The 25609-nt window shown below is 39.4% G+C and overlaps 1 protein-coding gene across 2 annotated transcripts; it reads left to right on the top strand.

Moving 5' to 3' along the window:
- Positions 1-6288: 6288 nt before the first annotated feature.
- Positions 6289-23476, top strand: znf507 (zinc finger protein 507). Of its 2 annotated transcripts, none has more exons than XM_060859501.1 (7): positions 6289-6410; positions 9258-11425; positions 14016-14130; positions 14911-15022; positions 16417-16521; positions 17583-17717; positions 20696-23476. In XM_060859501.1, exons 2-7 carry the CDS (start codon positions 9260-9262, stop codon positions 20982-20984), a joined length of 2922 nt encoding a protein of 973 aa, XP_060715484.1. In that variant the 5' UTR covers positions 6289-6410; positions 9258-9259; the 3' UTR covers positions 20985-23476. The 2 variants fall into 2 exon arrangements, with proteins under 2 accessions (XP_060715484.1, XP_060715483.1); XM_060859500.1 differs by lacking the exon at positions 6289-6410 and adding an exon at positions 8126-8201.
- The last annotated feature ends 2133 nt before the right edge of the window (positions 23477-25609 follow it).

Here is a 25609-nt window from a genome sequence, read left to right as displayed (position 1 = left end):
TGAGTGATGCAATGTTGATCTCAGTGGGGTTTAGAGTCAGAGCAGCGGTGCCACGATGTGACATCATCAGACAGGGTTTGGATCACAGACTCCTCTGGGGCTCATCCATGTCACTCTGCCATATCTCTACTGGCACAGATATAAGAATCACACATAAACACACACACACAGAATTAAGGACAATGTCACCTCCCAAATCATTGAACGGGGATGTTTACATTTATCAAAGATGTCATTTTGACTAAGGTAGAAATAGTCAAAGTAATCCAATATATTACTTCATTTTACACAAAGGTGCTGTTTCTTTGACTGCAGTTTACTGCAATTTACTCTCTCACTCACTCATTTTCTATCGCTTATCTGAACTACCTCGGGTCACGGGGAGCCTGTGCCTATCTCAGGCGTCAAGGCAGGATACACCCTGGACGGAGTGCCAACCCATCGCAGGGTACACACACACACACTCTCATTTATTCACGCAATCACACACTACGGACAATTTTCCAGAGATGCCAATCAACCTACCATGCATGTCTTTAAACCGGGGGAGGAAACCGGAGTACCCGGAGGAAACCCCCGAGGCACGGGGAGGACACACTCCACACACACAAGGCAGAGGAGGGAATCGAACCCCCAACCCTGGAGATGTGAGGTGAACGTGCTAACCACTAAGTCACCGTGCCCCCTACTGCAATTTACTATTAATCATTATTATTTTTTTTATTTTTTTTTTTTTTCTTTGAAAATTCTAATTACTTTTTCATTTTTTGCTATTTTTACATTTAATATTATTTATTAAATCGTAATAGTGATGTATTATGTTCATTAGTCATACAGTACTTATTGTATAAGGGTACATGTTTTATATGTGCATGTACGAGTACTTTTTTCTTTAGATTAATCCCAAATACGATAGTTTAAAATAATAATAATAATAATAATAATAATAATAATAATAATAATAATAATAATAATAATAATAATAATAATAAAATAGAGGAGAAACACAAACTAATTTCAACTGTGCCTTCATATTTCATTCATTTTTAGAGATTTGTATGGTGTGTTACTGCTGCATTTCTCTCATCTGCTGTGATTTGTTCTTGTTTTTTCCTGCAATGTGTCCTCAAATCTTAAATCTTAAGCAACAACATTTTACACAGCCATATGCGCTGGATTATTATTTTTCTTACAGCCGTGAGAGTCAAAAACCACATTTATGAAAGTTAACAGTTTATAATTCATGATTTTTCGTGAATAATCTATTGATTTTTTTTTTTTGCCAGATACTCAGTAAAATCTCTTACATTGCATGTCCAAGTTAGTTTGGTCAGAGCTGGAGGTCAGCTTTGATATACAGTGTCCCTGAAGCAGAGATGGTTAAGGGCCTTGTATAAGGCAGTGCTGTGACTTAAACCCCCAACTTTCTGATCAGAAACCCAGAACCTTAACCATTGAGCCATCACTGCCTTAGTAAGTTCAACAGCGATTTATGTGGAAAATATAGATTAATATAGAATAAATATATAGAGATATATTATATAGATATAAATATAGATCCTACACAGGCTTGGTGGGAGTATGGGGTCTATGCCAGGACTCTGGGCGCAAGACAGTGGACACCCTGGATCCGGAGCCAACCACAGAGCTAATATCCGGAGCACAATCACACACACTCCAGACAATTTAGAGATTCCATTCAGCCATGGAAGTTTTTGTAGTGTGGAGGACACTGTGTACCCAGAGGAAACCACAGGGAAATATTATATTATATATTATACAGCATTTCCAACAGTTCATAACTTAGCTGTTTGCACTTGCAATGTAAATACATGATTCGGTCCGTTGAATTTAGCTGGATGCTAGCTGAAGTAGCCTGTTTACATTGAGTGACATGAATTGTGTCGAATCATACACCCTGTTTGTAAAAAATTCTTAGGTTTATTTGAACTTTTGGAATGGGAACACAAAAACAATTTCGGACCAGAGCGAGCTGGAAGAACAGCACAAGTCAAACCTTTTGTTTCACCTTAAACCACATCAGTGCAGGTGGACAGTTTAACCATCGAAATAGCAACTGGGCTTAAAACAGGACGGGGAAAATCCTAGAAAATAACAATGTTAGATCAGTGCTCATACATGAAATATTTCTTGAGTATGGAATAATATTGGTTTAGAGCTCGTGCTTAACAATCTAGAACATCGGAAATGGCTGAGTCCTTCTTTTTCTTTTGTTGTTGTTGTTTTCTGAACAATATCATTTTCATGTGTGCTCTGCAATATGGTAAAATTGTCAGAGATTTATCTTATATTCTGAGATCGCTGGCTTTTACGTCTTGATTTTTTTCTTTATTAATGCTGATAATTCCGAGATAGCGGATCCGAAAAGAAAATGGGGATGTAATAATAAAAATAACACACAATACTTTTTATAGTTGTAAGAACATCAGTCTTGGTGGCACGTATGCTTTGAATTTTAAAGTAAAAAAAGAGCTTTTGGCAACCCAGATTACTTGGTTTTCACTCCCTCAGTGCAGACATCATGGGTTGAAAGAAAAAAAGAGAAAAAAAAAATCCTAAAATAATAACTTAAACTGAAGAATTACTTTAATACATCAATAGAAATAACCTAATTCCAACATTTTCAAAGGAACAGGCTGCTTCGCTCCAGGCTAGAGTGTAATGTGAGTGAAAGCATATCTCGTGGCACTCTGAATTAGAGGGGCGAGCCGGTGTGCAGTTGAGTGAGAGGCAGCCGGGGTAATAGGAAGTGTGGATATTAGAGTTAATAAAATCACACGGAAGAAGATAGATATGCAACTTGACCAAGTACCGCGATGGGGGGAGACATTACATTAGGCCACAGCACTCCGACAAGGGGGTGAACCCCTAATAGCAGAGCCCTTGCTGCCTAGATGAAATGAATAATGCACATCAAACACTGTGTGTATTTAGCGTGGCTGGGGTCAGATAGGCTGTGTTGCCCCTAATATCTAATGCCTCCCACATCTCTTTTTCCTCGCAACTCATCATTTTGAGGCATATATCAGGTTACTACCTCATTCTATCACTGATTCTGTGGTCATTTTGCTTTGAGCAGTGAGGAGAAAAGAAGCTTGTCATTCACAAAACACTGCCATCACCTACGGTTTTCCATCAGAATCCTGCTTGACGTGTGTCACGGTGCAAATATACACAGGAATGAGACAAGTAAAATGCCACAGCCTGGAGTCATTTTAAAAACTGCCGGTTGGGGGGCGGCTTGGTGATAGCTGATCTGACTGATGCCGTACGTAAGCTGCGGCAGTGAAATAAGACATTTGTGATTCATGCCAAAATGTTCTTAATGTATCAAAGATATGAAAGACTTTGACAAGAGCATCGCTACGGAGAATGCAGAAAACTGAAAAAGAAAACAAGGTGGGTTTTTTTCATTGTCTCCCCTCCCATCCCTTAGACGACATCTTACACCAGTGCATTCCCGTCCATAAACAGTTTATGATGAACTGCCTTTGTACTTAATTAAAACAATAAATCCAAACTGTGCATTAGGGATGTTAGCGGCCTCTCCCCTCGCCTCCTCCCTTCGCTCGACCTCCGCTCGGGCCATGCTGAGAGACCGGACCATCATCGCGTGGCACGCAGAAATGACGGCACCAATGTGCTCTTATTACTCCCTCTCTTTCTCTCGCACCCAAATTGCACAAATCACACACTGAGATAATTTCATTCATATTTCACTTGCGGCACAGGAGGGCCTGTGACAGAGGCCTAATCACATTCACTGGTCCTGAGGGGTTGCACTGTAGCTCAGAGATAGAGCTCTAATTTCCTTGTGTATGCTGTGACTAGGTACCTGATGTTACATTGTGGCCTCACTCTTGTCTGATTTTGTTAACATAGCGCATAGGGAGTATTTGAGGTTATATGATGAGGTTAACAGAGAGCATATGGAGTATTTGATGCTATATGATGAGATTAACATAGAACATGTGGTGTATTTTGCCAGAATAACTCTGTATATACTGTATAATAAAGGTTGCATGACTATTCATTTTTTGCAAGTCACTGAGAAAATCACTGAGTGATCAAATGGTTGTCTTTTTCCTAAAACAGGTTCATTTTTTAAGCAATTTTAAATGAGTGAATTTAAATTCTGTTTAAAATAGCAATGATCTTGTCATAACACATAAATCACATTTCCAATTTCATGTGAGTTTATGGCCTTGTCATCCAGCAGGGATGCACTGTTGATCCGACACAAACTAGCTGAGCAGAAATGGATAGTGATGCACACTGTCACCAGAAGAAATGTTTTTTTTATACCAGTATTTTTATACCTGTAATAATCATAATATCACAAAGACACAAAAATCAATTTGCCTGGTTTCTTCTGTTTAGGCATTTGTACGTCTCTTTCTGTCTTGGCTCCATCCCCAGCCTAAGCTTTTAAACTCAGCATAATTATAAAGCTTGGTCATTTTTAAATTGCATTTTTAAATTAGAGTTGATGTTGAACTTTGACCTGTAAATGGATCATATATAGAGCTCGGTTTCTCAAAATTGTCAAGAGAAACAGTTTAATTTAATGTTCATGGTAACATTTTGTGCTGAAATGCATTTGGAAAATTTAGTCCATTTGCCTTCTCTGTCCAACAATGCCTCATGTACAATATGTCAAAACGCCTTCAAGATGATGACAAAAAACAGACTAACTACTGTGAGTCATGCAAGGAAGTCCCATTTCCCAAATGAGTCCAACATATGTCTCAAGAGTTACCGACATAGCTTTCTAATTCTTTAAGTCTGTGCATTCTTCACAGAGGAAGACAGATGTTTCCACAGGAACTCGGTATGGGGACAAGTATGTCATCCACCTCATATATACGCATTTAAGTGTAAACTGGAAGATCTCACAGCCTTGACACATAGTTCAACATGCTTCATGCTCTGTTCTCTAAGTTCTAATAGATGTAATGGATGCATTGTGATTTATTAACCCAAGTCTGGGACCGCACTGGAAAGCTGAGATATTCTGAGTTTTTGTGTTGTTGTTTTTTTAACTCTTTAACAAAGAAACATTCAAGATCTTGAAATTTTAATATTCAACTACATCTCTATGCACCTATTTCAGCAAAGTTTGATGAGCATTTTAACGGCTTTGTAGAAAAAGTGAGTTATACCTCATGTTCTACTAAAGCACAAGTTCTAGTGACACTCCAATCTAAAATGGATTAAAAAGTTTTGCACAAAATTGTAAAGTCTAAAAATGGCGTGTACCAAATACTTAGAAACTCTGAAATACATGTGAATGTTCCATATCAATAAGTCAAAATAATGTCATTTCAAATCATTAAATTCAATTATTATATTATTGACAAAAGTACATATATACTTTTTTATAGCATGCATTTGTACAGTAACATTTTTTTGTACACCGACACAACAGCCAACAGCATTTGAAGTGTAGACAACTTCAGTAAAAATACATAGTAGTCAATCAGTTTGGAACCTATGAACATCACCAAATTCTTAATTTCCTCCCTTCAGTTTAGTATCACAGATATTTTAAATGTACAAGTCCATGATTATAGCACATGCATTATAATATTTTATATTACATTCGATTATAGTGGACATTGTCATGAAACTATCCTCTGAGTTTTCATACAAAATTATAAACCTCAGTTAAATTTGCATATTCTTTGTGTGATGAATTGACATTTTGCTGTTTTATAAAAAACTGGAAGGAAGGAAGGAAGGAAAGGGAGGGAGGAAGGAAGGAAGGCAGGAAGGAAAGGGAGGGAGGAAGGAAGGAAGAAATGAAGGAAGGTATGGAAGGAAGGAAGGAAGGAATGAGGAAGGAAGATAAGAAGGAAGAAAGGACGAAGAAATGAAGAAAGAAAGAAAGAAAGAAAGAAAGAAAGAAAGAAAGAAAGAAAGAAAGAAAGAAAGAACTATTGTGCGCATGCTTGTGATTCTAATTGGTTAATGATCAGAGAGTGAATAATGATCTGTTATCTGCTCTGTGTAAACAAAACAAAAACCTTTGCACACATAATCTAACAGCCTATACATAATGATTTTGTAATTACAGCGTGTCGTTTAATCAAGTGTGAGATACCGTATTAAAGCTATATGGTGTACGTGGCGTACGTGGCTCTGGGGTTGGATATTAGGCCACATTTACATTCCCACTGTCCAATGACAAGTGCGTTAAAAAAAAGGAGGAGGCGGGACTTTACGGTTGACGTCACGTTCGAGCTCCTATGAGGTCACCTGACCGACCGTGTCACATGATCTACTTTCTATTGTCGCCATTTTGTGAGCTTTTTTTTTTACTGCATGAGAGTAAAAACCTGCGAATCAGAAGCGCCGGAGGCCAAAGATCACTCAGAGTTGCTGTATCAGTAAGTAACTCGGACTGGCTGCTTAGAATAGTCGCATGATTCCGAGCTATTGATTAAACAACACCAATAGTTTAAGTGTTTTATTTTCGACAAGGCTTCAGTCCCAAACGCCTTTATTTTTTAACCAAGTGCACTAGCATCGAGGTACAAGCTGCTCTGTAGTGCCCTATGTATCGCGCCTATACAGGGAGTAAGGAGCGGTTTGGAACACAGCCAGAGTCCATGCGTGGATCCACTCGTGTTGTAAAGAGAAACAACTAAAACCTACACAGTTATTAGTGACTTCCAGACTAGCATCTCTGTCGACTTAAACTACCTCAGACACGTTTGTGTGGATTGTTTTTACAGACATTCCCCATTTTTATTGACATATTTTCTGTATTTGGTTCTTTTACTTCAGTTAAAATACACACTTCATGTTTTAAAGACAACCAAAATGTGTATGTTGGTGTTAAGACACATCCTGTAATGTTGGTTTAAACTGAAACAGAGCTAAAAACATGCCCTGATACTGCTGCTACATGCAACTGTAAACATTACTCAGATTCTACATCCTTATGTAACATATAACATATGATAAATCATGTAAATCTACAGCTATGGCTTTTAACTGTCTCCATTTTGGTCCAAGTGTGTTTAGGATACACGTGTGTGTGTTAGGAAGTGAAATCTTTCTTTCACACCACTTTCCCAAAGAAAGCAGAAGTTGAGGAATATTTTGTGGTCAGATAAAGAAAGTGTAGGAACCAAATATTTCCTTTTAATACAAAGTGAAAGATTACGGCATAAACCGTCTCTATTTTGGTTCACGTGTGTTTAGGATACACGTGTGTGTCTGTCTGTGGTGTGTGTGTTTGTGTGTGTGTTAGGAAGCGACTAACGTGTGTGTGTTAGGAAGTGAAATCTTTCTTAGACACCACTTTCCCAAAGAAAGCAGAAGTTGAGGAATGTTTTGTGGTCAGATAAAGAAAGTGTAGGAACCAAATCTTTCTTTTTAATACAAAGTGAAAGATTACGGCATTTACCCGTCTCTGTTTTGGTCCACGTGTGTTTAGGATACACGTGTGTGTCTGTCTGTGGTGTGTGTGTTTGTGTGTGTGTTAGGAAGCGACTAACGTGTGTGTGTTAGGAAGTGAAATCTTTCTTAGACACCACTTTCCCAAAGAAAGCAGAAGTTGAGGAATATTTTGTGGTCAGATAAAGAAAGTGTAGGAACCAAATCTTTCCTTTTAATAGAAAGTGACCGCACTTGGCCGATAGATAACCATGGCTTATCTAAAGTGTGTTAACCGTTCCGGTCCAAACCGTTCACACCCTAAAACCAAATGGAACAAAAATGCCAGCTTGCTTTAGTCTGAAGAAGCCATACATCACAGAACTGTTTCTGCACTATGATAAATCACAGACATGCTATAATAGCATTGGGTATTTTAAACCAGGCTCCTGTTGACCCGCTCAGGGTCAAACGCCTGTTAAGGCCAAGCAGCTGACTTCTCCTAGGCATTAACTAATGAACGAAATTTAAGTTTGTGAAATGCTGACGTTTGCTGTTTAGTTACGGTCAGGGATTTTCAGCATCAGGAGTAAGAATTAGTGTGTTTTTAATTCTTGTGTTGTGAGAGAAAACACTGTCTAATATAATCTCCACAAGAGATTATGCACGATCCAAAGCAACAGTCTAAATACATGTGTGCACCATCTATGTAACTAAACAAGGAATATTTTTCTCTCTGTTTGCAGGTCAAAAAAAAAAAATCTGGACACTGATATACTGACTGCAACACCATTTAGGTATAAAATTGGGCTGTATTAAGACATAGTGGCTTCTGATCAGAAGGTTGTGTTTCAAATCTCAGTCTCAAGTTGCTGGTGTTAAATGCCTAGTTGTATAAAAAATAAAATAAAGTCTCTCTGAATAAGGATGTCTGTTAAATGTTATAAATCCAAATAAATCACAGAACAGCAAGGGTCTGGCAGAACTGATAAGAAAACTATTAGCTGCTGTAATGACAGTAAATGAGTGCTCAAAGGCATGTATTTATTTATAACATATTAATATTAATTAATAACATTAATATTTTATGTTTGTTCCAGTGTATTGTTAAATGGGCAATTTCACTTGCTCAGCCATCTGGAACAAGCAAATTTTTTATCATCTTAATTTTCACTTTTTTAATTGTTGCCAGGTGGACAAGTAGGTTCGACAATCAGAAAAATAAAATCCTACACCTGCTTTACAAACGTTTTCATTTTTATAATGGATGCTTATAGTTTTCCTATTTAGAGTACCGTGAAATTAAATATTGTTAAGAACATAGGGTCATTGTACGTGGTTGAGTCAGCTTTAACCAGCTAGTTATAACTATAGCACAAGCTGCTTGGTCCAAATCACACCACCTGCTTCACCACAGCCATCGACTGAGGCACAATCAGGCAGACGTTAGGATGGTTTTTACTCTTTGGATTAAATAAAGTGCAAGGATGACAAATGTTTTCATAACGCCTACTAAACCAAGCAAAAATAAAGTCTAGAACAGAGCCTTGATATAACTTTCCTGTTCTCTTTACACAATCACATCGCAAATAAAGACAGAGAAAGAAAAAGGCACAATCTAGACAAATAATATCCTTTATATGCGACACAGCTCATCTCTCACACTGAAGTTTTTATTCGACGCTCCTGCTAAGTTGGCAAAGTAAACGTAGCATTATTGCTGTATATTTTTTGTTTACTTCACTTTGAGGCTGTAAGACACTTGTATTCTTTTTATGAATGCTTTTGTACATTTAACTCGAAGAAACGTCACTTGGCAAATTTCATGGAGGTATTGTTTCTGATTTGCGTAGGTATGGAGGACAGCAGTGGTGTTGCCATCGTAGTCCCTTGTTCCAGGGATCGTCAGGATGTCTTCACCCCTGATTCACACATTCATGATATGGAAGAAGAGCAGGAGCAGCACAAGCAAGCTGCAGATTCTCTCATCCAGGTGATCGAGAAGCTGAGTAAGATAGTGGAGAAAAGGCCAAGGCAATGCACCCTCTCAGGGAAAAAGCGTCCTTCCATGACCTGTGCCTCAGTAATGGTGGCGGATAGCAGAGAAGGCAACAGGGGGGTTTCACCATCCAAAAGAACCAGGGAGCATAGAGAGGACTGCCAGGATCTTAGTTGTGCCCCAGTGCCAATCACAGAGCAGGACACGATTAACAGAAATGCCCCCATGGTTACGTGCTACCAGTGCAGCCTGTGTCGCTTTCTTTCCCCCACGTTAAATGCTTTGAAAGAGCACATGAAGCAGCATGATGAGCAGCACAATGACCTTATTCTCATGTGCTCAGAGTGTTGTTTTACTTCCAACCATCAGAAGGACCTGGAGGCGCATGTCAGGCTCCACTTTGAGGATGGTGACTACACCGAGAGATCCCCTGCAGAGCAGCAGACCGGGTCAGTAAAAAGAAATCTGCAGGGTAGGATAGGATACTCTACCGTGAAATCTGAGCCTGAATTGGAGAAAATGCCAAGAACCCCCAAGAAGTGGTACAGGTACGAGCAAGGTCGGTATCACTGCTTGATTTGCAGTTATGAATGCGGGCAGCAGCGCAATTTAAAAACACATGCATGGAAACATGCTGGCTTGGTCGATTGCTCATACCCTATATTCGAAGATGATGCTGATCAGCATGAGGCTCACCCTTTATATACTCTGACCAGCCATCCATCCTTAGCGCTGTGTAAAAAGCGTGAGGATGTTGTGGTTCTTGCACCTTTTGGAGAACAAGCTCAGGTTCTGCGCAGTGCTCGTTCCATTCAGTTGGAATTGTGTGCATCAGCAAGTGTGAAATACGAGGGTGATGCGGTGTCAGAGAGAGTGGAGGAACTTAAAAACCCTATGCAGAGCGTTTTCTCTGTCGAAGGAGCTCTGTCAGAGGAGCCGATAAGGGAGGTTCAAGTGACTCCTGAGGCTCAAATGGAGCTGGAGTTGGAGACGGAAAACCAGCAGATGAGCACTGACAGCTTGTTGTCTTCAGTACAGAAGATCATCAGCTCCAGTGGCAACAGTGCTGGTCATGTCAACGTCATTGTGGAGAGGCTGCCCTGCTCTGAAGAACCTGTAACCAGCCAGCCTCTGCTCCTCAGCCCAGAGGCGTCTGGATACAAGACCTTACTAGCTTCCCAGGAAGTGGGAACCGAGAGACAATCTCACCCCTTGTTTTGTGAGGAGCAGGTTCTGATTGACTGGAATGGTAGCGATGAGCATCAGGAAATCGAGAGTCAGGAGACTGGTCCACCTCCAGAGGACAGTGTGCCTCCAGTTCGTAGAAGGACTCACTCAGAGTGCTTGCGATTGCACTCTTTGGCAGCTGAAGCCCTTGTGGCTATGCCGTTGAGAGCTCCAGAGTTGAGCAAGTCGACTGTTAAGGGTACTTCGAGTGTTATTTCTGACACAGGCCAGAAAATAATTGATTTGTCTACTGCTTCTGCTGTATCTAATGCAAAGGTACCTTCAGCAGAGCTGGTGGCTGAGATGCCAGGGTCAACCACCCTTTTGAACCTCAGCCACGGTTCCAGGGAAGGAATAATGTTGGAAGGACCTTCGAAAGCTGGAATCAGCATCTCTTTACTGACTGTTATTGAACGACTACGAGAAAGGGCTGATCAGAATGCCTCTGATGAAGACGTTCTGAGGGAGCTACAGGACAATCCACAGCTTCTGAATGGCACTATGGCTACGGGAGAGGTGGATGTGGCAGATGATTCATCGACCCCAGAAGCCGATCTGGTGGAGTACATTGCAGGGAGTGACAGACCCTACCGCTGCCGTCTCTGCCTTTACAGCAGTGGAAACAAGGGCTATGTCAAGCAGCACCTCCGTGTTCACAGGCAGAGGCATCCTTACCAATGCCCAATTTGCAAACACATTGCCTTAGACAGCAGCGATCTGGAGAGCCATATGATCCACCACCGCAAGAGCCGCATGTACCAGTGCAAGCACTGCCCAGAGATTTTCCACTATAAGGTGATTATGCATGAAGCAAACATTTTATACCAAATAGTAACATAAGACCTATAATGTGCCATCTCGATCCCTATAGGTTCTATTGATAGTTTTGCAGGGGAAAATTGAATGTTCTAGATAAAACCCAACTTTTTAGCCTTCCATGTAGAAGCTTTAAGTGAGGAAAGAACCTTTTGGCTTCTAGATCTGAACTATCCAAAGAATATCTGAGAAACACTTTTCTTAACAATATGTTATTAAAGACTTTTATCTCTGTTTTTAAAGTCATCATAAACTCTGTAATGTGAAATTTTAGTATAAATTTAATGCACAGCACTGGTCAAAGTACAGAAATGGTCACTGTTATGTAATGCTAAATGTTATTGCATCATAAAATATCACAGCTTATAATGTTAATGTGGAAATTTTCCCATTGTGGGACGAATAAAGGTATGTCTTATCTTATCCAATATGCAAATGAAGGCTGTGCAGCATATCGTCGCTGTCGGGCGGAAACCTCGTATGTCCAAATTTTGTCAATTTCATATTTTTTCACATATCGATGCTATTGGTCAGTCCCCACGTGGGTCTGTTATTTTTACAAGTTATTAACCAATCTAAAGTCTTGAAAATAGCTTGAGCGCAAATCTCATAACTCCATTGGACACTTCAACTGTCCGCCTCTTCCTCACTCCGCGGGAGAGCTTCGCGGCATATTTCTCCTTAATAAGAGTCGCAACGAATCAACACGTCTTCTGAGGTAATTGTCTTCAAAACACTGGGCTCAAAGAAAATAAAATCTTGACCCCCGCTAGTTCTGGTGCTCGTCTGAGGACAGGAATTTAGCGCAAGACAATCCACTGCAACGCGAACTAAACCCTGTGCACTGCAGATAAGGTACGCGTTTTTTTAATTTCCTGAAAAATAAGGAGAATACGAGGATTCCGCCTGACAGCGACGATATATAGGTTTGTATAGATAAATTCCTAATGCACATAAAATGATTTTCTGATGTGACAAAGCCACGGCGATACCTACACCACCTGATTGTGCTTCCAAAAACAAGCAATAGTAGACAACGCCAAGTAATATTTAATATAAAGATAGATGTAATATATTTGATGAAGTAATTGCTCCTGAAAGCTGCTTTTAATGTGAGCGTATGTAAGTACCCAGATTTAGTAGAAAAAGCACATCGCAGCACTTCCCAGAACAGCAGGGAGTCAATTCGATTAGACGCAGAGCCGACTTCTGTTTGGGGCAGAACCCAGCCCTCGTGTGTCTTTACAAATTAACTTGAGTAAGATTAAAAAGTCATAACCATCCAAACTAATCTTTAAAATGCAGTTGTAATGCTTTAAATAAAGGGACCATACTTAATATTATTTGCTTCATTAGTTAACATTAACACATCATGGATCTGAATAAGCAATCAATATGGGTGTATTTATTTATCCTTTATAACGTCAATGAACAAAAGTTATTATGTGTTACTAAATGATGATAACTTATTGAAGGTCTGGTCCCCAGGTATAAATATTGGCACTTGCTTTTATGCCTTTTTTCTGAATTTCAACGCTTATCGTATGCGGACATGTTCACAAATGTGACGCTCCTTATTTGTCACCGTGTGCTTAATTTTTCTCATTGATAATACATACACTGATATTTAATTGATTTGTTATAAATGAAAAATTTTAAAAATACCTTGACATTCTTTACACTAAATACAGCTGTCGCTTGCATTTTCACTCCTAGCTTGTTTTTCAGCATGTTATTATTTAAAGAAAAAAGTATTAAAAGGAGGGATGAACAATTTATCCCAAAATTTAAATGTAGCACACGCAGTGCAGGTGTGCACAGGAGCGTAGATCACCCAAACACTTCCATATAAATTTATTGATTAACTTTTTTTTTTCTTTTTTCTTTTTTTTTTTTTTTCTTGTTTTGTGCAGCTCTGAAGAACAATTTTCTGCACCTTCAGGGTTCATACTTATGATTTCATCTTTTAAGGTGCTTAATTCTAACAGAGACAGAAGACAGGATTCCTATTTCTCTTGGTTTTTAAATAACGTTCTATAAAATGCAAAAGATCTCTGATTGATTCAGTTAGTTTCGAATGATGGCACTATTATGAGCAGTAACAACACACTGAAAGTTACCTACAGACACATGAAAACATGAAAGAAATACATTTGCAGCTTACAAACTGCATGTTTCCTGAGATAGTGTTAGGATTGTTCTTGAATGCTGTTGGGATTATCAGACTAAAGAGTCATATTTAATGGATTACAAGCACCAGTTTATACAGTACAAACATCCTGTTGCTTGGGTTGTATAATTCGTTACTCACAATAACCCGTAAAATGTCGCATTTCTCCCTTTCTTTCCTCCCTACATTCTTTTTAGGCTTTATTGAGTTGAATAGTTAATTTGTGTAATTGAATTGAAAATGCTAAAACAGTGTATAAAGCTCTGTGCAGCGAAGCTGTTCAAGCCCTGTGCACAGAACTGGAAGCTAATCCTATTATAAAGTTTGCCATTTCTAAATACAGAGACTGTGATGAATTTCTGATTTATTTGTTTATTTATTTATTTATGCCACTTTCAGAGTCAGCTAAGAGACCACGAGAGAGCGCATCAAGGGATAAGCGACACCGCAGCGGCCCTCACACCTGTCGGCGAAACCAAAGCGAACGTAGACGAGTCCATGATGACTGAAGAGGGTGAGAGTCACACCATTTTCTTAAACTATCCCATGCTATTCTGATTGATGCAAGTGAGCCAACAAAAACAGTTCAAAAGCAGCCAGTCAGTTTAATGATAACACACAAAGCACTGTACTGAAGACCTGCTCCGGTGCTAACACCATAAAAAACTCCAACCACTGGAACGTGTTCCTATGAGTTAGTTCTTCCTATACAAGCCTTTTTTTTTGAGGGCCATCACACTCAACAATAAAATAATCAGAAAACTTTATTAATCCCCAGGGATAAATAGCCCGTAATAAATAATATATACAAAAAATATGAATAAAGCTAGGATTTATAATAATTTAATAATAATAACAATACTAATAGGGGGCACGGTGGCTTAGTGGTTAGCACGCTCGCCTCACACCTCCAGGGTCGGGGTTCGATTCCTGAATCGAATGTGAATGAGAGTGTGTGTGTGTGTGCCCTGCGATGGGTTGGCACTCCGTCCAGGGTGTATCCTGCCTTGATGCCCGATGACGCCTGAGATAGGCACAGGCTCCCCGTGACCCGAGGTAGTTCGGATAAGCGGTAGAAGATGAATGAATGAATGAATGAATGAACAATACTAATAGCTTCATCTAATGATGGACTAGGTTGATATTATTGTGCTGGATTTTAAGACTTTATTCTTTATTATCCTGTCCACGTATCCGACATTCATGTATTTTTTATTTTTTTTTATGTCTATCACAAAGCCCTGTATTTTGGTGCTCATGTCTGAGTGTTTTTTTGTGTGTATGTTTCCTGCAGATTGTTTCAGTGAACAGAAGGTGTATAAATGTGACATGTGCGATTATACCAGCTCTACCTACGTCGGAGTGCGGAATCATCGCAGGATACACAGCTCTGACAAGCCCTACAGGTGTGTGTCTACTCTCTCAGCAACAATCGGAAAACTTTCTTTTTTTGTTAAGCCATTAGCTCAGCATCACTAAGTGTTTACAAGGTAAATCGTGATTGTGTGTAATGGCTTAATTCAACCACAAGGGGGAAGTAAAGCCTAAATTTTATCTATAAAGCGTTTCAGGGGACGTGTGTGTAGGTGTTGTCTATAAAATGGTAGAAATGCATGAAAATGGCCCAAGTGGTGGGGAGATTTTGAGTTTATACAACAATTTCTAATTTAAAGTGTAATTTTTCAGTTAATTTATGAATTAAATGGCCATCTTTGGAAAATTTTAACATTAGAATAACTAAAAACAAGCTTTATAGCCTTTGTCTTGTTCACCTGTTATGTAACTTTAGCTAAGCTTGAGTATATTTTATAATTTGAGGAAGCCAAAATGGACTAGTGTTACATCAGGTGTGTATTCCTGCCTCGATAGGCTTGGCTACGGATCCACCACAACCCTCGACCAGGATGATACGGTTACTGAAGACAAATGAATGGGAAAAAAAAAACGTTAAAACAGTGTGGGTTTAGATGTAGAAAGAAAGATCGTCTCTCTCACGCACATAATGGATCTCGTTCTCCGGCTCTTAGCAGGGCCTTTTTATGCATGCAGACATCTCTCGTCCATTTTGCTTCTCTCACCTACGCCTACTTCAAACAGTCCCTCAGAGACGCGTAGCCCTTTCAACTAGCACTCGCTTGAGCTCTGTGCTTTGAGTGGGGCACGGTGGAAGTGGCAGACAGCATAGTGATTTTCTGTCCCCCTCTATAGCAGTAAAAATTAAAGCATTCATCAAGTGGGTGAATTGCAAATTAAATCCATTAAATCCTTTTTGCTGGGGGTTCATATGGTGACGGTGTGTACAACTGCTATAAAATCTTTAACCACAAGAGGGCAGTAAAACTTAAGTTTAATTAATTGGAAACATTTATGTGTGTAAGACAGCAGAGTGCTTTCTGTGGTATTGGGTGTGGGTGTGAAAGATTTGCACACACAAATATACACACTTGTACCTTTTCCAGCTCTCAGCGGGGCCTCTTTGAGCACGTGGAGTTGTCTTTCCACCATTCTGCACCTCTAACCTACTCCTACTTCAAACAGCCACTCAGAGATGTGCACCCCTTTCAACTAACACTTGCCTGAACACCACTCTTTGAGCACAGACTCCATATACAAATGGCCTCTTACTTCACATGCAGAGCTGTGGGGTGATTGTACACATCCCAACCAGCCTTGCAAATAAACTTTAAAAAAAATTACACTGGGAGGAGTCATTACTCTGTTTTTGGGGAGTTGAGAGAGGTCGTTTTTCTGCTTTCTGCTTTCCGGAGTGTGTTTATATGTCCACTGTGATCTGCCACAGGTGCTGCAGCTGTGACTTCGCCACCACCAACATGAACAGCCTGAAGAGCCACATGAAGAGACACCCACAGGAGCACCAGGCTGTGCAGCTGCTTGAGCAGTACAGGTGAGCAACATGGCACCGAGGAGGCAGAGAGAAGCCAACCGCTTTTATCCTCCTGAACTCTCGAGTGGCTCAACAGTCAAAGCTTTTTCTTTAATGTTCGGGAGATGGAGAGTGTGAATCCTGACATAACGCTCCATGACTGGGGATTCCAAAAGGAAATAATTGGTTCTGCTGTGCGGGTAGAAGGAATGGCCGTCCCCTCTCCTGTCAATCAAACTGACACGTCTAATCGTGGGAATTTGTTCTACAGTCCTGTACAGCTGCTTAATGATGCTACACGAGTGGCAGGTCAAACAGATGCATTTCTTTTGTTTAACTAAAGCCTTTCTCGTTCTGTCATGCCGAAAGTTTAGCTCAGAAATCGTTTAGATGTTCCAGGTATTGTATTCTACACAATTAAACGGACACCTGGGAAACATTCTCATGCTATTTATTGCCAATGTTTCTTCCCATTCTTGTATCACATGCCTAAAATTTATAATCAGCGGCATATAATCAGTAGCCAGAGGTATATAATCAGTAACACCCAGACAACTTGGTGGACTTAACTAGCTAATTAACTCACCACATGTTTTTAAGTTGTGATAACTACCACTTTTTAGCCTAGTCAATTAGGTTTCCAGGCGACCGGTACACGGGCGCGGGCAGCACAGTGGAGCTTCAATTTGCCTGGTGGGTTAGCTAATGAACTTAACATTTGTCCACCTCTGGCAGTTTATCTTAATTTGCTAGAAGGCAGATGAAGTGGATATGAATCATAATGAACAGATGTGCTGAACTAAAGGTCAAAACCATACAGCAGAGTTCTATATAGAGCTACGAAATAAAGGTAACACACTGACTTTATACAGCGTAAAAATGAAACTCATCTGCACAGATCCCCTGTCCTTTTTTTTTTTTTTAACTCCTTTTGCTTCCTGTAGTTAGTTGTTTAGCCTGGAATACTGCGTGCTAGTGTACCAAACAGCGTATCAGTCTGGTAGAGTAAAAATAGGCAGATATAGCAGATGAAATCGAAGACAAACGATTGATTTTATTCTTCTTCGTCTGCTCCGGCTCAGGTGCTCTCTCTGTGGATACGTGTGCAGTCATCCTCCGTCCCTCAAGTCTCACATGTGGAAACACGCCGGGGATCAGAACTATAACTACGAACAAGTGAACAGGGCCATCAACGAGGCCATGTCTCAAAGCAGCAGGTGAGTGTCACCTTCAATCCTTTGTGGTTACTTTATTAATAAATATTCTGCAGTCAGTCTGTAGCATATTCTGAGAAAGTGCTGGAACAGTTCTGCTACACTTTAAGTCTGGTTTGGTGTTTTGGAATTATTACTATTTTTTTTCCCTCCTCCTTCATGCACATTTACATTTACTGCATTTGCCAGATGCCCTCATTCAGAGTGATGTATGAATGTGCGTGAAGCACACAGAGCTCACATGCTTGCATATGTGTCAGAGGTAATAGTACATATTAGAGATGTATCCACTGCAGGTGTTATATAGATAATATGGAAGGTTGTATAATGTGCTTATGCTATAATAAGGCTTAAATAGGTAGCTAGGATACGATGACATTTTCTTAGAGGCTGACAGAAGGTATATAATCAAAGAACAAAAGAGAGAGACCAAAAATGTAAAAAGATAAGTATTGGATAAAATAATAGAATTCTTTGGGTAATAAGAGCACCCAGGAAGATCTGTTATGGTCGTGGAACGCACAGGAGAAGTCGGAGAAGAAAGTCTCAGGAGAATCAGAAGTCGGATCAGGAGCGAGTTCAGGGAGCCGTTCAAAGATTTCATAGCAATTAAGAGTCTGATTGTTGTTCTAAGAACACACAGAGGTGTCTGGGCACCTCCAGGAGTTGGAAGAAGTAAGCTCAGGCCCGGTTTAAGTGTAGCCGTCATGACTTACAGCTCGGCGCACAATGACTGAAGGAATGTAGGTGTGCTCAGGAAGATCAGGGCTTCAGAGTCGATCCAGGAAATAGAAGAACTCAAACATCATATAAGAGAGTTGGAAACGTCTCTAGGGCCTTAGCTCATGTGTAGAATGCCTGCGGGAATGCGTGGACAGGTGGACCGTCTTACTGCTGTTTTCCATGTATTTATATAACTCAGTCAAATAGATCTGATTTCTACTCAGGCTTACTATAGAGCAGTCAATAAAGCACACAGCAACAAGATATCAAACTAACCTTGTCTAATATTCCTAAAGGAACCTGCCGGAATTAAATGAGCAAACGTTTGAGCATGGTTTAGTGTTTGGTTTCTCTTCAAAAAGTTATACAGCACTGTCTGTATGTATTGTTTTGCTGTCTGTCGGTGGGTGGAGATTTACACCTATTCCACCTGAGACAGAACAGATAGAGTAAAGTTACTTTCACTCATACTTTGACTTGCAGCAACAAAACAACAGATCATCGATTTTAACAAAAGCCGCCGACTTCTTCTGTCGATTAGGAGCGACTGTCTCCGACTAGATGTGGGCGTGTCCAGTGACACAACAATGCTAGGAAAAGCTTATGTAAATATAGAGCGACTTGATGTAATGGGAGTGAAGGATCTGTGATCTGTGAAGGATGATATGATGCAGATAGACACTGATAAATTTTATGCACAAAGACAATGTTTCATTTGAATGGGAAGAAAACCGATTGGGAGCGTTAGTCAAATCACCCACTGATAAATATTATTACTATAGCAACCATTAGTAGGGACGCCTACTGAGACTTCATAGTGCCGTGACTGGTGACTTCCAGTGATAAAATCATTGCATTTGTGAACATAGCTTCATGCGGCAACAAGGAAGAAGAAGCTTGTTTATTCATTTATCTGCAGTAATTGTTTTGCTTGCCTCATTTCAGCGAGGTTTTTTTCTGCACCAGTCTATGAAGAGATTTGTGCTTGCTTGTGGCTAATCAGAACCACTCGGTTGTTTTTAACAAGGCACTTTGTTTAATCATCCTCATCTATGGTTAGTTCAGATGTTTACATGGTAGGAAAGCTATACTATATGCATCGTAATATAAACAGAATATTAACATCAATATATAAAGATTACGACCAGGGAATTAAGCGTAATAACGCCGCTTGGAAGACTATAACGTTATACCTTTTTCAATACAGAATGCTGGTGTACTTTAGGCAAACATGTAAAATAAACTTGGGCACATCTGCTAGGATTCCAGACGTGTCAGTGAGGAAGGAGAACAGAAATGATCGGACATCTGTTTCTCCAAAGTGAAACTGACATGTACGGAAATAGCGGTGAGCAACCGCTGGCTGTTCGTTTTCGAGCTTGATGATATATCTTGTATCCCCGAGCTCATACTGTGCCAATATGCCAATCACACGTGTGCACGGGTCTGATCTTTAATCCCAAATCTCTACAGCGAGTCCTGATTTAGAGTCCATAATGTTTCAAACTCAATCGAGATGCTGGATAGATGGAACTCCATAGTGTACTTGTATCATCATTAGGGAAATGTATTATGCGCATCCTCAAAATCCGGACATGATACATTAGAGAGCAACACGTTTTGAAAAAAGATGGATTAAACCACAGCACGGTTGATTGCTTGAATATGATTGGTCAAAAGATGTGCATTCTGTTTGATATAACAGCACTAGTAGTTCCGACAGCATTATAAGTGTAATATTAATAATATCGCTGCGTGTGTATATATTATTGTTTCTATAGTAACAGTTTGTACAGCAGACGGGCCACACAATCTAATCGAAATAATAACCAGTTTTAAGTTAATATAAGTTATTCTTATATTATTATTTGATGCAGTTGGGTTTAGAAAGGTTTATGGAACATTTATGGAAAAAGTCTTGACTAACTTAGAACCAGTATCTGTGTGTGTGCGTGTGTGTGTGTGTGAGAGAGTGTGAGAGTGTGTGTGTGAGTGTGTGTGAGTACAACAGAGCAAGGCTGGTATCTGGTTATAACATGGGTATGAACAAGAACATGTCTCTCAGATGTTCTTCAGACACGCAGCAATGCAGACACGTCTTTCATTAATACATTGAACATTGTAATCATTGGCTTATGGATATATTAAAATACTCATGGCCTTGTCAGCTGATTTATTACACTGCACTTAGACAAAGTAACCTTTCAAACATTCTCCTTTTTCATTTTTCTGTCACTGTTTCTTTGTCCCGGCATAAGGTCTCCAGTCGTGCCTTCAAAATCAGGCCTGGATCCATCTGCAGACAGGTCATATATCATCCTGAACCAGAAGGAGAAGACGTCTCGTCCTTCAGCCCAGAGAGCGTCGGGGTTACCGGTGAGGAAAGGAGGCACCGGGGTTCCAAATGCAGCCCTGGAGTACTGCATGCTGCTCTTCTGCTGCCCGGTCTGCAGCTTCGAGTCCACCAGTAAAGAACAGCTGATGGAGCACATGAAGGAGCACGACTTCATCAGCATCATACTTAGCAAGGAGCAGCAGGGAAGATAGGTGCATGAGGCCAGCACAGCACCATGAGGGGAAACCTACAATCTGCGCACACACAAAATCTACAAAAAAAAAAAAAGAGCCTATATATACAGTATATATATATATATTATGTATGTCTGTCTTTTTTTGGACACTTTTTTTTTTTAAATCCTTTTGATACACTGATTTACAGAAACTCTGTACTTTTATTATACCCTTTTTTTTTTTTCTCCTTCCCTCTTTTTTTTCTTTTTCTCAGTGTTATTAAGGTTTGTTCGAGCATAATTCAGGATCTGAACGTTTCATCCCAAACGTTATCAGACTGATTTTTTTTTTTAAATTAACCAAGGAAACATTCAATATCATAGCGTAATATCATAGGTGGATATTTGTTGATTGAACAGCATTTCATACCTCATGAGTTCACTTTTCTACACCGTATAAATGAAGATCATTAGGGTTAATCATCCATAGGGCAGCTTCTTCTACTTCATTGTAATATTATTTATCAGTATTCTTTTATATAGTCTTCACGGTAAGGGAAGAAAGGAAACGGTTTTAGGTTAATAGCCTTGTCGTTTGTCAATATTTGTGTTAATATTTATCACGCTTATTTATATCTTTTGCATGCACCCTTCCGTTACGCTCACAGAAAAGGAGCGGATCGTCGTTAAGCCGTTCTTTTTCCGGTGCTATTGACGCTTACTTTGGCACATTTGGAGCAAACAAAGCGTCGTTTCAGGAATGTATCTTAAACCTACAGACTAGCCAGTGTGCGGAAGTGTGTGTTTAAATGCTTGTACTGTTTAAATACAAAGTCAGGAGACATTCTAATGGTCACCGGTCCAAAAATATCAGGTAATAAAAACTCCATCCAAGGCAAATACTGTAGCGAATGCCACATACGACGTCCTACGTTAATGTAGAAGGATTAGAACACAAACATCAGATATGGTGATGTAATGTGTCTATACATAAATATACATTATTAAGATATTTCTGTTTTATTTCATAAGACACCATTGTCTTACTAGTAACCTTAGCTTAATGCTAGGTTTCTTCCTTTTGTATTTAAACGCATACAAAAACTTGACTTTTTCCTTTTCAAACTTTTTTTTTAAGTTTACGTCTAAGTTACGATGCGATATTTTACGATCTGCCACAAATTATTATTTATATATAAAATGTCTGTCGAATTTTAAACATTACTGGCTACCTCTGGTCAAAATGTCCCTGTCCCTTCCTGGAAAAAAAAGTCTTATGTTAAATACCTAGGGATAATTTGCATACATGTACTGATTTCATGTCACCAGTTCATGGGCTTTTAGGTTGCCTTTGGGGAGAACAATGTTTCAGGCAAAGTAAATAATTTTCTGTAAGAATATCTCTGGATCACACCAAATTTATGAATATCTCGGCCTACTTTACAGACGGAAGAGCAGGCATCAGGAAGATAATGACTTGGTATGCACATGGAGCATGCAATCACTTGAGCTCATTGTGCATTTTAATCACAGTAATTTGAGTTTAGCCGGGATGCTCGGAAACCTTGTCCGATTCGGAATTGCTTTCCCGTTATGTTTCCGACGCACATGCGTCCAGTCGAGCAGTGGAGATGCAATCAGATGTTAAGCGTACGCGTTCTGAATGCAATTTGCCGTTTTGTTGTTCTTTTTTAATAACAGAGCGGTTTGTTAATCTGTATAGACTGTAGAAAAAGGTGGAGGAACAAACTATAGTCTAGCTAGTTTTGTATTTTTGTTTTTTTTTGGTGATAATAAGCTTTTCGATTATGAGTACTTAGCTTAAATTCTGCACCCACTGAACACTCGCATACCTTCAAACATACCGTGCATCACGTACCTGGACATTTGACCAAAAAAAACACACAAACGTAGGTGCTGGGTCAGATATGTGCCTTCCATTTTTACTCCTGATTAGTTCTCTCTTTAAATCCAAGCCAAATGTTGCGCCTTAACTGATCGCAACTGAATTCGGACTTGATTTTGTTCTCATCAATTTGGTATTGTATCGACACATGGTACTGTAGTACGGCTTTATATGTCACTGGCTGTGTATATACTGTAGAATTTGGACACTTTTTTATTTTTTTTTTATTTTTATTTTTTTTTAAAGAATTTCTATTTTAAGGTGACTTGTATACACACTACAGGAAGAAAATAAAAGTAATGGAGTAAAATGATGGAGTCTAGCCAAAGCGTATTTATTTAAAAAAAAAAAATAATAAAAAAAAATAAAACATGGCCTCTTCGGCTGTAGTCCAGAGTAATGGAAAGCTTATCATCAGAAGTTTGTAATGCTGCCAAAGGAGGTAGAGGATCATAGACTTTAACATTGTTAATGCTTTTCAGCACTATTTTTTAAGTTCAGATTGTAGTGGTCGTGCAGGGCCGTATTTCACAAACCTAGTGTTCCGTTCGATTATTTATTTACACTTCATACACTGTAAATTGTTATTACTTGTATTTTTGGTATTAAAAACTGAACAATGACTTCAACCTAGACTGTGTTTTTTTTTTTTTTTTTTTTTTTTTTTTTTTTTGGGGGGGGGTCAGTAGACACCCCGGGTGTAAAATCCACAAAGACAAACTGTTCCATTTCCCAAATGGAGCAAAGTTCAGCATCTTCCTTGTGCTTCTATCCGACTGATCGACTTCCTCGACTGTGAAGTCTGGCTGTGTTGGATCTTAGAAATGCAAAGACCTCGCTGATGCTCTTTGTAGTAAATCTCATCATGGCACTTTGGAACAGTCAGAGGTAAAAGATGTAAATTTTTCTGTCATGGAAAAGTCTTCAAAGTTTCTTGCACTTTGTGGTTTCTTGGTAATAAGATATCCTGCATCTTTTTTTCCCTTTTATTAACTTCGAGAGAAAATAAAGATGCTGAGGGTAGGACTGGTTATGTCTGTTTTCATCTGTGTAATAACGGTGCCTAGTTATTTCAGAGACATTCCACAACATTAAAAGGAAAGATAAATACATGAAAATGATGTGGTGTTAATAAATAAATAAATACATAACGGCACAGAAAAAAAAAAAGATTACTTTTCTATAACAAAACTTACCATTGTGGTTTTTACAGCATTTTAATTTTAAAAGCAGGACAGTGCAAACTAAGAGCTGAGGCTTGAAAAAAAGGCTTGAAAGTGTGTGTGTTGGGGGTGTTTAGGGTTAGGTAGAGTAACATGTTAACCTATTCATTAATTATTAATATTTAATTTACTTTTATACATTACTCACTTTCACAAAAGTCTCAGGTTTTATTCATGTCACAGTTGAGGTGGCTCAGGAGCTTACAGCAGAACACACCGGGATTGGATTTCAGTACATGAGAAATCTCTCACTCACTGTCACTCTCTCAGACACACACACACTGTCACTCACTCACTCACTCACACACACACACACACACACACACACACACACACACACTCTCACTCACTTACTCATACACACTCACTTTTACTCACTCTCTCACACTCACTGCCTCACTCACATTCATTCACTTACTCTCTCTCACACACACACTCACTCACTCACACTCACTCACTTACTCTCTCACTCACACACACACTCACTCACACTCTCTTACTCACATCTCCCTGTCTCTCATGGTAGCTCAATGGTTAAGGTGTTGAACTACTGATCTGAAGGTTGTGAGTTCAAATCACATGCCCACCAAGCTGCCACCTCTGAGCAAGGCCCTTAACCTTCAATTGCTCTGCAGTATAAAATGAAATAAATGTAAGTCACTCTGGTTAAGGGCGTTTGCCAAATGGCGTTAATGTAAATTCACTCACACGCTCATTCAGACCTAGGACTTATCTTAGCCAGTCCACATACTGCTATGCAATAATGTCTCCTTAATTATAAAGAATGTACAACTTGCTTTTAAATAGTTTAACCTTGCATGAGAATCTTACTAAGCACATTATGCAACATGTTATCCTACCATAGACACAAAACAACACAGGCTTACGATAACATTAAACCCTTTTAATGAGAAGCAAATGCTAGTTCAATTGAGTTTGTTTCATACAATTTGGGCATATTATGCAGAATATGAGTCAAAGGTAAGCCAGTAAGCATTATTTAAATGTTAAGGATTTAATAGTAATGGTAAATATCATGACCCTGGACTGCAGGAGCAGTGATAAGGCGGGGTGAATTGCACTGCGCTCTGGGAAAAAAAGCCTCTTTTCAAAGCTTCTTGGAGATGGTGTTCAAGGCAAAACAAGAGTTGGCTGCAGAGAGAGAGAAGTAAATCACTTTGGGAAAAAAAAAAGCGCACACGCATGTGGCTCTTTTGCCTATTTTGTACTTTTTACCATCTAAATCCCTTATTTTCTTCTTTTACGCAGCCCCCCAAAAAACCTTGTTTTTGTGCTTAGGTAAGTGAATGGAAAGAAAAAACAGATACTATTTTCGATCATGGGTTTAAGAATTGCGCTCGAGTCCACGGCAAAACATAGTAGCTTAACTTTAATAAGCCGTGGCCTCACGCTTTAAATCTCTTACTTCCCCATCCAAACTTCTCCAGAAAGAGATTGAGTGTGTGGAATGAGGAAAAAAAGGCTGCAACCTACTTTCTCCTTTCGGCTTATCAGGAACTAAAGCCAGACACA

This window comes from Tachysurus vachellii, chromosome 23 (genome assembly GCF_030014155.1).
Source record: "Tachysurus vachellii isolate PV-2020 chromosome 23, HZAU_Pvac_v1, whole genome shotgun sequence".
NCBI classification, from domain to species: Eukaryota; Metazoa; Chordata; class Actinopteri; order Siluriformes; family Bagridae; genus Tachysurus; species Tachysurus vachellii.
Note: the sequence above shows the minus strand (reverse complement) of the source record. Positions and strands in the feature narration are given on the sequence as shown.

Bases quoted from the DNA above. Each gene is read 5' to 3' on its own strand.
- znf507 (XM_060859501.1), top strand. From the start codon at position 9,260: ATGGAGGACAGCAGTGGTGTTGCCATCGTAGTCCCTTGTTCCAGGGAT. The intron at 11,426-14,015 runs GTGATTATGCAT...TGCCACTTTCAG, and splicing joins CAGAGATTTTCCACTATAAG to AGTCAGCTAAGAGACCACGA. The intron at 15,023-16,416 runs GTGTGTGTCTAC...GATCTGCCACAG, and splicing joins AGCTCTGACAAGCCCTACAG to GTGCTGCAGCTGTGACTTCG.